The sequence below is a fragment of the Equus caballus genome, chromosome 22 (genome assembly GCF_041296265.1).
Source record: "Equus caballus isolate H_3958 breed thoroughbred chromosome 22, TB-T2T, whole genome shotgun sequence".
Lineage (NCBI taxonomy): Eukaryota > Metazoa > Chordata > Mammalia > Perissodactyla > Equidae > Equus > Equus caballus.
The window spans coordinates 8,793,006-8,807,049 of NC_091705.1; the positions used below are offsets into that span (position 1 = coordinate 8,793,006).

The 14,044-nt window shown below is 42.9% G+C and overlaps 1 protein-coding gene across 34 annotated transcripts in view; it reads left to right on the forward strand.

The window, feature by feature from the left end:
- Window positions 1-14,044, forward strand: part of KIF16B (kinesin family member 16B) — a 276,847-nt gene that overhangs the window by 31,347 nt on the left and 231,456 nt on the right. For all 34 annotated transcript variants that reach the window (XR_011430732.1, XR_011430729.1, XR_011430727.1 and 31 more), the window contains exons 2-3: window positions 8,678-8,747; window positions 11,185-11,298. Coding sequence is in view for 19 of the 34 variants with exons in the window: in XM_014735025.3 (XP_014590511.1) it covers window positions 8,678-8,747; window positions 11,185-11,298 (184 nt within the window). In the remaining 15 variants the exon portion in view is untranslated. The remainder of the gene's footprint in view (window positions 1-8,677; window positions 8,748-11,184; window positions 11,299-14,044) is intronic.

Below are 14,044 nucleotides of genomic sequence, written 5' to 3' on the forward strand. Positions count from 1 at the left end.
GTATAATTGCGGATGGCTCAGTCACTGTGGGGTTGAGGAGGAGAGGCGGATACATGTGCATCTCACTGGAGGAGCCCTCTGGGTGCACACCCTTGCATGAGACACGGTGGCTTCAGGGTTAGCAAGCAAAAATAAAGTATGAGTAGGTCTCATGCAATATATAGGGTATAGTTATACTAAAAAATTGTCTGTTTATCTGAAATGCAAATCTGCTTGGGCATCCTTTATCTGGAACACTAATGAAAGAGAAAGACACGTGCCATTGGGAGGAGCAGAGGGACTGCGCAGTTCGTTGAGCTTAGGGTATCAGGAATGCTTGCCCAAAGAGGGGGAATCTGGGGCTGGTTTTGGATGTTAAGCACCATTTTGTAGAGGGGTGGGGAGGGAAAGAGGCAAATCTGAGCAGTGTACGAGGAGGACTGATGGGGGGGAGGTGTGGAAGTGCATGGCGAAGGGGAGTTGCCCTCTGTATGGCTGGACAGTCAGGAGACGAGGGTAAATAAGCCAGCCCTCATTTTAATGCCAGAAGGACCTGAGCTTACCTGACAGCCCTGAGGACCCATCCAAAGTTTTAAATGAGGGGCTTTTTTCCTTCTAATTAACTGCATTTATTTTAATGAAAGTAATATTAAATCATGCTAAAATCAATTCCAAAAATGAAATGTTCAGTTGATTTTCTCCTCCCTTGAGGTCCTGCTCCCACTTGCTCTCCGGAGGTAAGCACTGTTAGCACCTTCCTGTTTATCCTTTCAGAAATGTTCGGAGATGTTTTGTGCGTCTGGAGGCATTTGTGTGCGTGTTCTTCTCGCTTTATTTATCTGTTCGTTGAACTGCAGCCTGGATCATGGTCTGCACCTGGTTTGCTACTTGTTCTTTCTCCCGCTTGACGGAGTTCCTCAGACTGCTTTCCGTAGTAGTACACATGGAGGTCACTCATTCTTTTTAAAAATAGAGTTTTTTATTTTTATTTTTGCTATTGAGTGTCCTACCACCAAAATGAAGGCAGTTAAATTTTGGTTCATAGTATGTAAGTTTTAAGGTGAATTTGGGGGATACTGATTTACTTCAGAATGTGGGGTGAAGAAGCCATTCTTTAGAGTCTTCCAAACAAGTGGCTCAGTCTGGAGATCTCAGCGCTATCCCTTTGGCTGTTTGTTGTGGACTGACCAAATACCGTCAACTGAACAAATGGAATCAATTTGAACTGCTGAATAATTTAAAAACGTTTTCAAAATATTTGAATTAACTTAGGGTTATTTTTTCTAGTAAGCTTTCTCCTACTCATATATCTGAGAGCTGACATAATTCACTTCTTTTACTGATTGGATATTTTACATCTTTTCCTTTCCTTCCTCCCTCCCCCCAGTATTGATCTGTAACTCAGTGTACTTACTCCAGCTGGTTCATTTGTAGCATCTTATGATCTAGTTTCCAGGCCTCTCAAATAAATAAATAAATATTTATATGAAGGGACCATAATTGACTTTTCGGTTGAGAAACCCAATTCACCAAAGTGGCTGGGAGAGACATAGTTCATTTTGCTCTTATCAAATCAATGTTCGAATAATGTTTTAGGATTATTTATTTTCTTCAATATGAGAAAAATGTCAAGATTTATTTCCCATGTTTCTTAAATGTCAGAGGAAATTGACCTGAGGCCGGGGGAACTCTGAGTGGCCAGGGTTTTACAGTTTTCAGCTGCAGGGTTAGAAGACAGAGCACTGAGTGCTGATTGTGAGTGTTGCCCTTGTGCTCTGTGGACTCAGCTTGTGGAGTGTAAAGGAAGCTGGGTTCTTGCTTCTCTGGGATTCTCTAGACTAATTGGAGAGATGACATCAGCAGGCATGAAACCTGGATGAGTGGGATGAGCTAAGTAGGTGTGTGAAGGGAAATTGTTTGTGAAGGTTTATCAGCATAGGTGAGTCAAGTTAAACTTGAGACAAGCCTGGCTTGAGAATGTGGATGGAAAGTGGAAGATACCATAGTGTGTGGGAAAGCAAGAATGGTACGGGGTCTAGTAGGGAGACTGGCGATCAGTAGAGGATGTGCATGGCCAATAGTAGGCTGGGATCAGAGCCAGTCGGTTAACATTTCAGTCAGTCAGTCCATCACATTGAACAACCATTTTAGGAACACCTCAAGGTTGCAGGCACTGTGCCAGGGCCTGGGGATACCAACCCAGATAGGCAGAGTCTTTCCTTTTAAGAACTTCACAGTCTGGTGGTAAGACTAGCAGGGGGACCATCTAATGAGGGGATATGGCAGAGGACTCAGCAGAGGCTCTCCAGAGTGGGAGAAGTCTAAGCTGAGTCTGGAGGGATGGCTGGGAGTGGGCCAGGAGAAGGGGATGGGATTGATCTGGTGTTGGATAGCAACATTGGGTAGGCTCCGATCACGAAGGACTTTGTCTACCACGGAGAGTAGCCTTTGAGAAGTCACTGAAGTTTAAAGCAGGGGAGCCTCATGGTGAGATGTATATTTTGAAAGAATCCCTCTGACAGCAGAGTAGAGTGTGAATGGGAAGGGATGAGGCTGGAGGCAGAGATTAGGGAGAAGTGGTGGTGGCCTGACCTGGGACTATGTCTGTGGGGTGGGGAGATGTGGCCCAAGTTGGCAATTGGCAGTAGATTGTACAGGACTAAGTAATTGACTGTTGCGTGGGGAGGATGAGAGAGTAGGACGTAAGGCTGTCAGTTGGAATGTCATGTGGACCTTGAAGTCACCTCCGGTAATTACAGGGCCAGGGGTGAAGAGAGGACCATGAGCAGTGGCCAGTCTCCAGGGGACGAGGGGCTGAGCAGGATTGGTCAGCAGGGTGTGGAGGGAACGAGGGGCCTGGAGCCTTCCTGCTTCCTTTCTTTCATCTCCGAAATATTTGGAAGTTTGACAACCCTCTTAGCATCTACAAGGGATAAATGCACCCGAGGATTAGTTTCAACATTTCATTACTTCAACCGTCATAACCACTTTATGGAGATTACATTGACTTTTCCATAAGTATTTTCAGGAATGAGAGTGAAGTTTGCTCTCTATGGCTAAAACTCTAGCTAGCATCTTTGTATTTATAATACTATACTTACAGATGATTTTCCAAGTAAAGATAGATCTTTTTCTTACAGTTTTAGATTTTATGCTTAAGAAGGAAACAATCTAGGAAATTGTTACTTGTGAAATTTCCTTTCTGGAACAGATGGCCTCTACCTTAATCTTCATTCCCTATGATTATTCTTTAAAATGACTTCAAGCTATTGGCAGCAGCCTTACATTGACACTGGGAAACAATCTGGGTACAGAAGGGGCTAGAAGCTGATAGCTTGGCAGGGTGCCAAGAAGGAGGGAATCTGTTTGTCATGACACTCAGATGACTTCTTAGATTCCATTACATCAGACGTTTATTGCTCTTGGTCACTATACAACTAAGAGTAAAGAGTAGGGACAGTGTCAGCTGACTTAGGTTAAGTGCATATTCTGTCATGCAGTGTTTCATATAAAACTTAAAGGTCAGGGGCCGGCCCAAGGGCCTAGTGGTTAAGTTCTGCATGCTCTGCTTCAGTGGCCTGGGTTCATGGGTTGAGATCCCAGGCACGGACCTACGCCACTTCTCAGCCATGCTGTGGTGGTGACCCCCATATAAAGTAGAGGAAGATTGGCACAGATGTTAGCTCAGGGCTAATCTTCCTCCATGGAAAAAAAAAAAAAAACCTTAAAGGTCAAACTACAAAGTTAGTTTCCCAGTATACAAAGTAGATAACATTGTGGCATTTGTTTCATGAAAGTAAATGTAAGACAAGTTATCACCCATATTAAATAATGTCAAAGCAGTGCTTTTCAAACTTAACCGTTCATGAGAATCATTTAGGGCTCTTGTTAAAATGCAGGTTCCACTCAGTAGCTCTGTAGTGGGATTTGAGATCCCTCATTTCTAACAAGCTCCTGGGGCTACTGATGCTGTTGGGTCCTGGGCTACATTTTGAGTTACAAGCAGGTGACTGGGGTTCCTATCTTTTGGGGCAGAGAGCCCTTTGAGAAACTGAGGAAGGCTGTGGGCTCTCAGAACAGTGAACCCACCACCTCCCCCTCCCAGCACCACAGCCCACGCATATGATTCACGGTCGCAAACCTCTGAAAGGCACCCAGCATCTTCAGTCTTGATACCGAAGTAGCTCGTATTCCATAACCGTCTTTCAGTCAGTATCTTTCCTGGTATTTTTATAGAGCGAATATTAAGTTAAAACTAGGAAAGTACTGTCATGCGGTATGAGCCACATTCCTTCGTGTTTTATAGGTAAGAGTTGACAAGTGGTGTGGGCCTATCACAGTCACTTCTGATCTTCTTAGATCCCTGGATAATTTTGTGCTCTCAACAAGTATTTATTGATAGCAGTGGTTTTAAAATGAAAGATCTAGACACAGTAGGTGAGTGAGTGATTGAGAAGTGACCCACGTGGAAATGGGAGGGATCCAGATGTGGCAATCTGCTGTATTAAAACTAATCTGTATGAGTCTCTTGCTGGGAAGGATGTAATTTTGGTAGTTGAATGCTGTAGGAAGGGGTCATTTGTGAAGTATTTGTTTCACAGCCACGTGGACATGGGGTGTCCCTGAGACACTTCTCACTTGGGGGTCCACCGTGGAGCTGCCCAAGACCCAGGAGGTTGGAGTGGAAGTGCCATGCACATGGGAGGGATTCCATTTGTCTGTCTATCTTTTAAGCCATTGTTCTGCTCATTCAACCCTACACTTCTTCAAACTGTCTTGGAAAAGTTAAACTAGGCTGTGGGAATCCATTGTGGTTCTCGAATGGAGTTTACTACAACATCCTTTTTGGGTTTAATTGTTCTGCCTGGTGCTTATTCTGTCTGTGTTAATCCTGAGGTGGTCAGGATGCTGTTCCCCCCTGGTTCACCCACCTCCGGATTATTTTCAAGTAAATTCCAGACATCATATCATTGTAGATGTTTCAGTATGTATCTCTAAAAGCTTGACTTTTTTTATTCATCATGATACCATTATCATACCTACAATAGTAATAATAACTGCTTAATATCAAATATCATCAGTGTTAACATTTCCCTACATATGAATTTCTAAAAATGCTTTTTCTGTTTGAATTGAGATCCAATTGGTTATGTCTTTAAAGTCTTTTTTTAATCCATAGATTCCTCTTCCATCTTTATATTCCTTGCAATTTGTTGTTGTTGTTATTGAATAAACTGAGTCATCTATCTGTCACCTTCCCAGAGTCTGGATTTTGCTGATCCCATCCCTGGCATTGTGTGACGTGTTCCCCCGCCTCTGTGTTTCCTGTCAATCAGATCTAGAGCAGAGTGAGGCCTTTTAGGCGGAGGAGCATCAAGATTTCAATGGCAGTGGTGTTGGTCCTTCAGTTGGATGTGCAGTATGTCTGGTTGTCTCCTAGTGGCTGGAGTTAGCAGCCACTGATGATCGCTTCCTAGAGCCGTTAACTCACCAGGGTAACAAAATGATGATATTCTAATTCTATCATTCCTTCTTCATTTTGTAGGTGGAATAACTTGAAAGGGGAAACTTTCCAAAACAACTGTTTGGTTACCCTGGAGTGCAGATTGTTTAGGAATACAGGGTAAATGCTTGATTCTTTCCCTTTAGTTACTAGTTTGCAAAATAATGAGGTGATCTTTTTTTTGTTTTTTTTAAGAAGATTAGCCTTGAGCTAACATCTGTTCTATCTTCCTCTATTTTATGTGTGGGATGCCACCACAGCATGGCTTGATAAGCGGTGCATAGGTCCGTGCCCAGGATCTGAACCAGTAAACCCTGGGCCATCGAAGCAGAGCACATGAACTTAACCGCCATGCCACTGGGCTGGGTCCCGAGATGATCCTTTTGATTCTCCAAGGGGGACCATTCAGTTTTTATTTTTTAATTATGATATAAATTTATACATATTTTATGTGTTTGAATCTACTGCAGTTATTCTTCTTGCTGCTCACCTTTGGCCAGTGGAAACTTAGTCAGGTTGGTTCCTGAGTCCTTTTTTTTTCTTTTTCTAGGAAAGAGTCACCTTGAGCTAGTGTCTGTTGCCAATCTTCCTCTCCTTTTTTTTCCTCCCCAAAGACCCTAGTACATAGTTGTATATTCTAGTTGTGAGTTCTTCTGGTTCTTCTATGTGAGCCGCCACCACAGCATGGCTACTGACAGAGGAATGGTGCGGTTCCATGTCTGGGAACTGAACCTGGGCCGTTGGAGCAGTGAGAGCGCTGAACTTTAATCGCTAGCCTGTCAAGGCTGGCTTCTGAGTCCTTTTGACATGGCCCTTGTATCAGTTATCTCTTACTGTGTAACAAATTACCCAAAACTTAGGGGCTTATAACAACATGTATTATCTCACAGTTTCTGTGAGTCAGGAGTCTGGGTAGGGTTGACCTGGGTCCTCTGACTCAGGGTCTCTCTCAAGGCTACAGTCCAGGTGCCTTCCAGCTTGGCTGAGGGAGGGACACTTCCAGGCTCACCCACATGGCTACTGGCAGGCCTCAGTTCCTTGCTATGTGGGTCTCTCCAGAAGGCTCTTCACGATATGGCAGCTGGCTGTTCCCATGGCCAGGGCTCTGAGAGACTCACAGGAGAGCCAGCAAGTCAGAAATCTGAATATTTTGGTAAACTAAACTCGAATGACAGCCCCATCACTTTAGGTGCCTTAGTGCTCTGGTCATTAGAAGTGAGTCACTAGGTCCAGCCCCTTCTCAGAGGAGGGGATCACACAAGAGCACAAATACCTGGAGGCCGGGATCATCAGGAGCTGTTAGAAGCTGTCTTTGGCAGCTGGGTAATCTTTGATATGGTGGGGCCCCTGCTCTCTTGTGTGAGGAGATGGTTCAGATATTTGGATTGAGTCTTTCTCCAAAGAGCCCTGATTTATTTTAGTGGAAAGGGGTATTTAGAGATGATAGTTTGGGCATAAGATTCTAGGCCTTTTCAGAGGACAAATCTAGGGAGTACTTTTTTTTTCTTTTTCAATTTCAGATAAAGTGCATGCTAGGATGTCCCATTCAGAGTCAGAGCTTTTACTCAGCCGTATCAATCTTATGGTTCTATCTCCTTTCAACCAAAAACCTTGGTTCTCAGTGGCACCAACATAATTTCCCGTGTATTATCCTACAATACACAACAGAAATCTCAGAATAACAACACTTACTTTACCACTAAAAATGTTATTGCTGGAATGCTTTAAGATTTCCTTATAGTTCTTTTTTTCCTGGGGCTGTAGCCCACTGCATTATATAGTCGAATTCCTCTGTATAGTCATAATTGAAGTCATTTTTCACCATGCGGTGCACAGTTAGGTTCATTTGCTTCAACTTTAATTTTGCATTATAGGTTATTTTAAAAAATAATTTTGCTTTATTTTTGTGTAAATTATTTTCATCATTCTACAGGTGATCTACAGATCAAGGTATTTTTGCAGAAATCTGGCTTTCTATCCCTGTCCCCTCCACTCCATTTTCTTCCTTCTTCATGGATGGCCTTTTGAAAAATACACAGGTTATCCTTTTTATCCTTAAATGGAAGCGGTAGCATTCTGTGTATGCCTTTCTGCACCTTACATTCCCCACTTAGCCATGGATCCCGTACTACTCCATGGCACTCTCTAGAGATCTTCTTCCTTCCTTTTGCAATAACATAACACTCCATTGTGTAGATTTATGGTCATTTATTCTAGAGAACTGTACTTTTTAGGAGGTTTCTTGACTTCCTGTCCTGCTGTTTCCTAGGAATTGCAGTTTCTGAATGGGTGTAGAGAGAGGGTGGGAGGGGAGGGGGCAGTGCCCTGAAGCAGCACCTGGTTCTGACCGCTCCAGTTTTCTTCTTAGTTCTTATCCTGGGTGGAGGGATAAAGGGTCTTTCTTTTTGTAACCACGTGGAGGGCTGCTTTTATCATGCATCACGCAGCCCTCCATGGTTTCTGTCATTTCATCCATAATACTTTTGGCTTACAGTTAGAAATTCTTTCAGGTTTTGACAGCACGTTATTTGTTGGTCTTTTTTTTTTTTTGAGGAAGATGAGCCCTGAGCTAACTGCTGCCAATCCTCCTCTTTTTGCTGAGGAAGAGTGGCCCTGAGCTAACATCTGTGCCCATCTTCCTCTACTTTATATGTGGGATGCCTACCACAGCATGGCCTGCCAAGTGGTGCCATGTCCGCACCCAGGATCCAGGCTGGCGAACCCCTGGGCCACCAAAGCAGCACGTGTGCACTCAACCACTGCGCCACCGGGCTGGCCCTGTTTCTCAGTCTTAAGTGTTTGGTGGTAGCATCTGTTTTGTGTGTTTTCATGTTTACAGTCAAGCGTCGCTTAATGATGGGGCTGTGTTCTGAGAAGTGCATCATTAGGCAGTTTTATCGTTTTGTGAACATCACAGAGTGCACTTACAGCAGCCTAGATGATATAGTCTGCTACACACCTAGGCTCTGTGGTAGTAACCTTATAGGACCACCGCCATATATGCGGTCCATCGTTGACCGAAACCTTGTTCTGTGAGATGTGACTGCATATGAGTAAGGATTTGGGAGGAGTGGTATTAGAGGTTGTGCTGCAGATGCTATTTAAAAACAAACCCTTATATGTAAAAAGGAAATAAAACACATTTTTTAAAAGTGATTTTTTTCTCCTAACCATCCTGAATTATTTGTGTTGCAGGGAAAAGGACTTGGAAGCCAAATTCATTATTCATATGGAGAAAAGCAAAACGACAATCACAAACCTAAAGGCAAGTAGCGACCTAGCCTTGCTCCAGTTCAGTGAGCTCTGTGTTTTATTGTCAAAATGATTTTGGGTAAATAAAACCCATCTGCCATTTCCGCATCCCTCCTTTCTCGGTTTGGTTAGAGCCGCGTCAGCTTGCGCTTGGCTTGGGCGCAGTGAGAAAGCAGAAGGGTCGGTGCTCTGCTTCCTCCCCATCCTTGGTTTCATCTGGAGGCCAGACCCACACTGCAGCTCCCACACGGGAGCTCCTGAGTTTAGCCCAGACCCGGGCATTTTTATCCTGGATCCTGTGATGGGTGCTTAGCCTGGCATTGGATGCATTCTGTGAATCAGTAAATAAGCTTTGGCCCTAGATTTCTTTTCATTTTTTTTTTTAAAGATTTTATTTTTCCTTTTTCTCTCCAAAGCGCCCCCTGTACATAGTTGTATGTTTTTAGTTGTGGGTCCTTCTAGTTGTGGCATGTGGGACTCCACCTGAGCATGGCTTGATGAGCGGTACCATGTCCACACCCAGGATCCGAACCGGTGAAACCCCGGGCCGGTGAAGCAGAGCATGCGGACTTAACCACTTGGCCATGGGGCTGGCCCCTCTTTTCATTTTTAAAGAAAATAGTTATGTTTTATAAACTTGGCAAGAGGAGCTGGTATTGTTGTTCAGAACTCAGAGGATAAAAGATAAAAAAAATCTGAACTGAAAAAAGAGAATTTTCTAAGATGGCCAAGCTCTTCCTTTTGCATTTAAAATATCCAATTTGTTTCTTTGGTCAGGGAGTTTGTTAAGGACCCTGAATACTTTTCACTTAGCTGGGAAATAAGAGTGTAAATAATAAAGAAATGGCGTGCTTTATGGACTCAACCCCTTCTCCTTCGATATTTGTCATTAACTTAGACGTTTGGGCTTCTGCAGCTGCTGCTCCATGGCCATGTGCAGGTCACTCTCTGGTTGGATTTCTGTTAATTCACGGCTCAAGGGAGTGGACATTTTGAAATCCACCTTCAAAGTAGTGCAACTTGATCTCAGGTGACGGAAGCTGGGGAATGCTCCTGTCTTCCAGTCGGGCCCGTGCTCTGGGTAATTTGATAGGTGGCCTCCTTTGAGGCTCTGGTGTCCCTTTGCCTGAGGTATTCTCCAGTGGAATGTCGTTCTTTCTCCACTGACCACAACCCTTGTTTCTTCTAGCTTTCCCTGCTCTGACCTCCCACCTCTTCTCATGTTCTGCCAGTCATTACTTGTCCATTCTGTGCTTTTGACCTTTGCTGTGTATCTTTGTATGCTCACAGTGCTGTGGTCAAAGTTTAACTATTAAAAAATTGTATTTCCTGAAACAGAGTGAAGAAGATTTATCCTGGCCTTGCATAAATCTCCTTTCTTTGTGCATCATGGACTCTGTTCTCCTTGATTAGTATGTTCCTTTTTGAGTTTTACAGCATTTCCTTGTCTGACATAGTGAACAGATGCAAGAGTTTTTTTTTTTTTTGCTCTTTCTCCCAAAATCCCCCCAGTAGATAGTTGTGTATTTTTAGTTGTGGGTCCTTCTAGTTGTGGCATGTGGGACGGCACCTCAGCGTCGCCTGATGAGTGGTGTCATGTCCGCACCCAGGATCCAAACCAGTGAAACCCTGGGCCGCCAAAGCAGAGTGTGCGAACTTAACCACTCGGCCACAGGGCTGGCCCCGATGCAAGATTTTTAACATGTTAATAATAAGAACCTAAAAAAATGTTCTTTATAGTATCCAAATTATGTTAGAAAATATAATGCTCGTTAAATTTACTCCCATGTCTAGGGAACTGTGTAAGGCTTTGGTAGCAAATGAAGATTTTTAAACCTTTTAAAAGGTTTTTGGCTCAATTTAGGTATATAGCAAGGTAGATAAGATATATGCAAAGATCTGCGATAAGCTCATGGTGTGTCTTGGGAGTGGCTGGTCTCGCTGAGGTGGGAGAAGTTACTTCTGGTTGGCGTGTGTGAAGGACGCTTCTGACCTGGAGTTTTCAGTGGCGCCACAAAATTGCCCAACTCTAGGGGGCTCCAGTCACATCATGATCTATGTGAATAGCACCCCTGGGAGTTGTACAGACCCCAGCTCTGGTGTTTTCAGGTGGAGGGAACATTAAAAAGCATTGAAGCCAGAAAAAACAGAGTCTGGCTGGAGTGTTGGGTTCATCTAAGGTAAGCATGATAAAAAGTCCAGAAAAATCTTCGATCCTGACATAGAGAGCCTGGATAGCTGGGAGGAGCTTGGGTTTTATTTACTTATTTGTTTTGGGGGGATTGGGGTCCAGGAAGAATTAAATGGTTTTTAGTCAGGGTGTAAATATGAAAAATGGTGATCATATGTTTTTTATGAAGTTTTTTTTCTTGAATTGGATGGATCACTTGTCAACTGACAGTGCTCTTTACGTTATTATTATTATTATCACTGTAATCATCTCTCTCTAGATACCAGAAGGAGGGACTGGGGACTCAGGGAGAGAGCGGACCAAGACCTTCACCTATGACTTTTCTTTTTATTCTGCTGATACAAAAAGTCCAGATTATGTTTCACAAGAAATGGTATGATTTTAAAATCTTTCTTTTGCTTTATTTTCGTATTGAGAAAAAATTCGTACCCTAAAATTCTTTAAAACATCTTACTAATTTTTGTCTGAATATAATTTATATAAAATTAGCCTTGGCTAACTTAGCTTTTTGGTTGTTACATGGCACCGTTTATCTTAAGCCTGAGAAGAATTCAATCCCCAAAAGGTTGATTTTTTTTCTTTTCTCTTCTGAGCTTAATGATCATAACTTTTGTTTCAAAACTTGGACATGATTACTGTTTTGAAGGAGCTCTGCATTTATGCATTTTTGGGGGTGACATTTATATGCCGCTAAGCCTGGCGAATAAGCCGCTTCTCCTGGAGCCCTGCTGTGATGCAGAGCTTTAGGAGGTAGACTTCAAACCCAAGTCACACTTCCCCTGCTTGAATGGATCATTCTAGGTTCTGGAAAGTAGAATTCTAGAAAGAGAGAACGTTTCATCCAGAATCTTCCTAGAACCTAGAATGAAGCTGGAATTTGTCCAAGAAACGTGTACTATAGTCTTTTACCATCTAAAATGTAGACATGACAGGCAGATAAGAACAGACCTAAAGATCCTCCCAGGGGACCATCACACGTTGACGTTTCATGTGAGCAGGACAGTGTATTTCCCTGGGTGGGATAAGCTGGGTGTTTGAGCAGAGAGGGGCGTTATGAGGAAGCAACTGTGTTGGGGAGAAGAACACGAGCTTCATGGCTGGACGACTTCTTGGCTTGTTAGCAGCTTCTTTAGACACTTTGCTTTGGATCTCCACGTGTTAAAATGAGGGTAGGAATTCCTGTCTGCCTGCCCTGGGTTGTAATTCATGTGCTGCATCTTGAATTGGTATTATTGTCTAGTTTCTTGCAACTTGGTGTGTCCATGTACCAGAATCATTGGTACTGCCTGGGAATGTTAGAAATGCAGAATCTCAGGACCTATTCCAGACCTACTGAATCAAACGGCATTTTTTAGCAAGATCCCCAGGTGATTTGCACACACCTTAACATTTGAGAAATGTAGTTGGTTTAGAAATGGTTTATGGAGGAGATTGGCTTTCTGAGGAATGCAAATGTTGGAATTAAGATAGGCTGAGAACTTAGAGAAGTTATTCAAAGGAGAGGACCGGAGTGATTATATCCAGAAGATGTTGATTCAACATCAGGGAAAAATAGAGAGGATAGCAGCAATAAGAATGGGAGCCATAAAGAGAGGTGAGGTGCCTGGTATGAAAAGGGGGCCAGGAGAGGAAAGATGAACTAATGTTGATTGAGTTTGCATTGGTGTCAGAAACTGTGCTTGGTGCTCATGTACGCTATCTCAGGTAATCCTCATGCGAACCAAATGAAGGCAACTTATAGCTGCACTTTTCTTTGTCGAAGAGAGCTAAATTAACTTGTTCAAGCCCCTGGACCTAATCGACTTAATAGTGGTGGAGTTGAGATCTGGGGGCTGATGCACAGAGTGGTGGAGATGCCCTTGGAAGGTCTTAAGGGTATGAGAGAAGAGGATTGGTGGGTTCTAAGTGACAGATGGATAGGGCAGCCCTGCTGAGTGATAAATGAGTGAATGAGTGAGTGAAGATGACTTTGGTGTTGAGCTAATTGGAGTAACCAATATTGATAGCTAGTAGTCTGGTGAGGGATAGAATGTTACAGATATTGGAATGTGGATTTTGGCTTTATATGGGCCTGAGAATGAAGTGGCTGGTACAAGGGAATTTGTTAAGGGAAAAGCCGGTTCGTTGTATAGTCTTCGGTATATCTTCAACAGAGGATGAATAAAGAGCCATGAACATGGTCTCCACTTCTAACTTACCTAATAAGGAGCTGGATTCCCCCCTATTTAACCTGAATTTGAGGCCTTTTGGGGACAGAGGACTGTGCTGAGGGGAAGCCCAGGGACAGAGGAGTAGAGCATGTGTGACAGCAGGGCCTGGCACATGGAGATGCTCAGTGAACCTTTCTGACCAAAAGAACTTGTTTATGGATGGTGGTTAATTTATGGGAGCGGATGACATTTCCTGGGTTCTACAAGAGTCAAGATCAGGGAAGCCGTAACAAGGTTCGTTCTTTTGAAAGTTAAAAATAAATGCCTAGAGTTTAAAAATAGTTTTAGATTGGGGAAAGCTTTCGGCTGATAAGGGTAATTTTCATGCTTCAGGTGTACATGCACCATCTCTTCTCAGATCTTTGGGTTCTTTGACTCAGTATAAATAATCTGAGATTGTTCCATTACATCACTAACATATCTCAAGGCTTTTTTAGTTTTATAAATACTACTTTCTGGTAGTATCACATGTTAATAAAATCAACATAAATATGGGAAAATACCTATTTTTTAAACAGTCTATTAACGAGAAGGTAATCTTCTCTCATCCCTAATGTTAATGCCCGTTGTTACTAAAAAGGGAGTCAATTTTGAATATTGACAAAAGTTTTCATGCTGCCATTTCCAGCACAGGAATTGAGCTGACAGGTTCTGTCTCTGGCACAAATAGGGGAAGATGCAAACTTAGCATGTTGGTCATCATCTTCTTTTTTAAAATCATTTGAATGTAAAGGCATCTTGAGAAAATATATCATGCCTATTACTGCAGTTCAAGTCAAGTTGCCCTTAATGTTAACCAAATACCTGGTAAGATGACCATTAATATTTCTTCCTTCCAGATTAATTTTATAATCTGAAAAAAAGTCAGTGAGCGATTTAAGTCTACTCTTATGTAAATTAAAGACCATT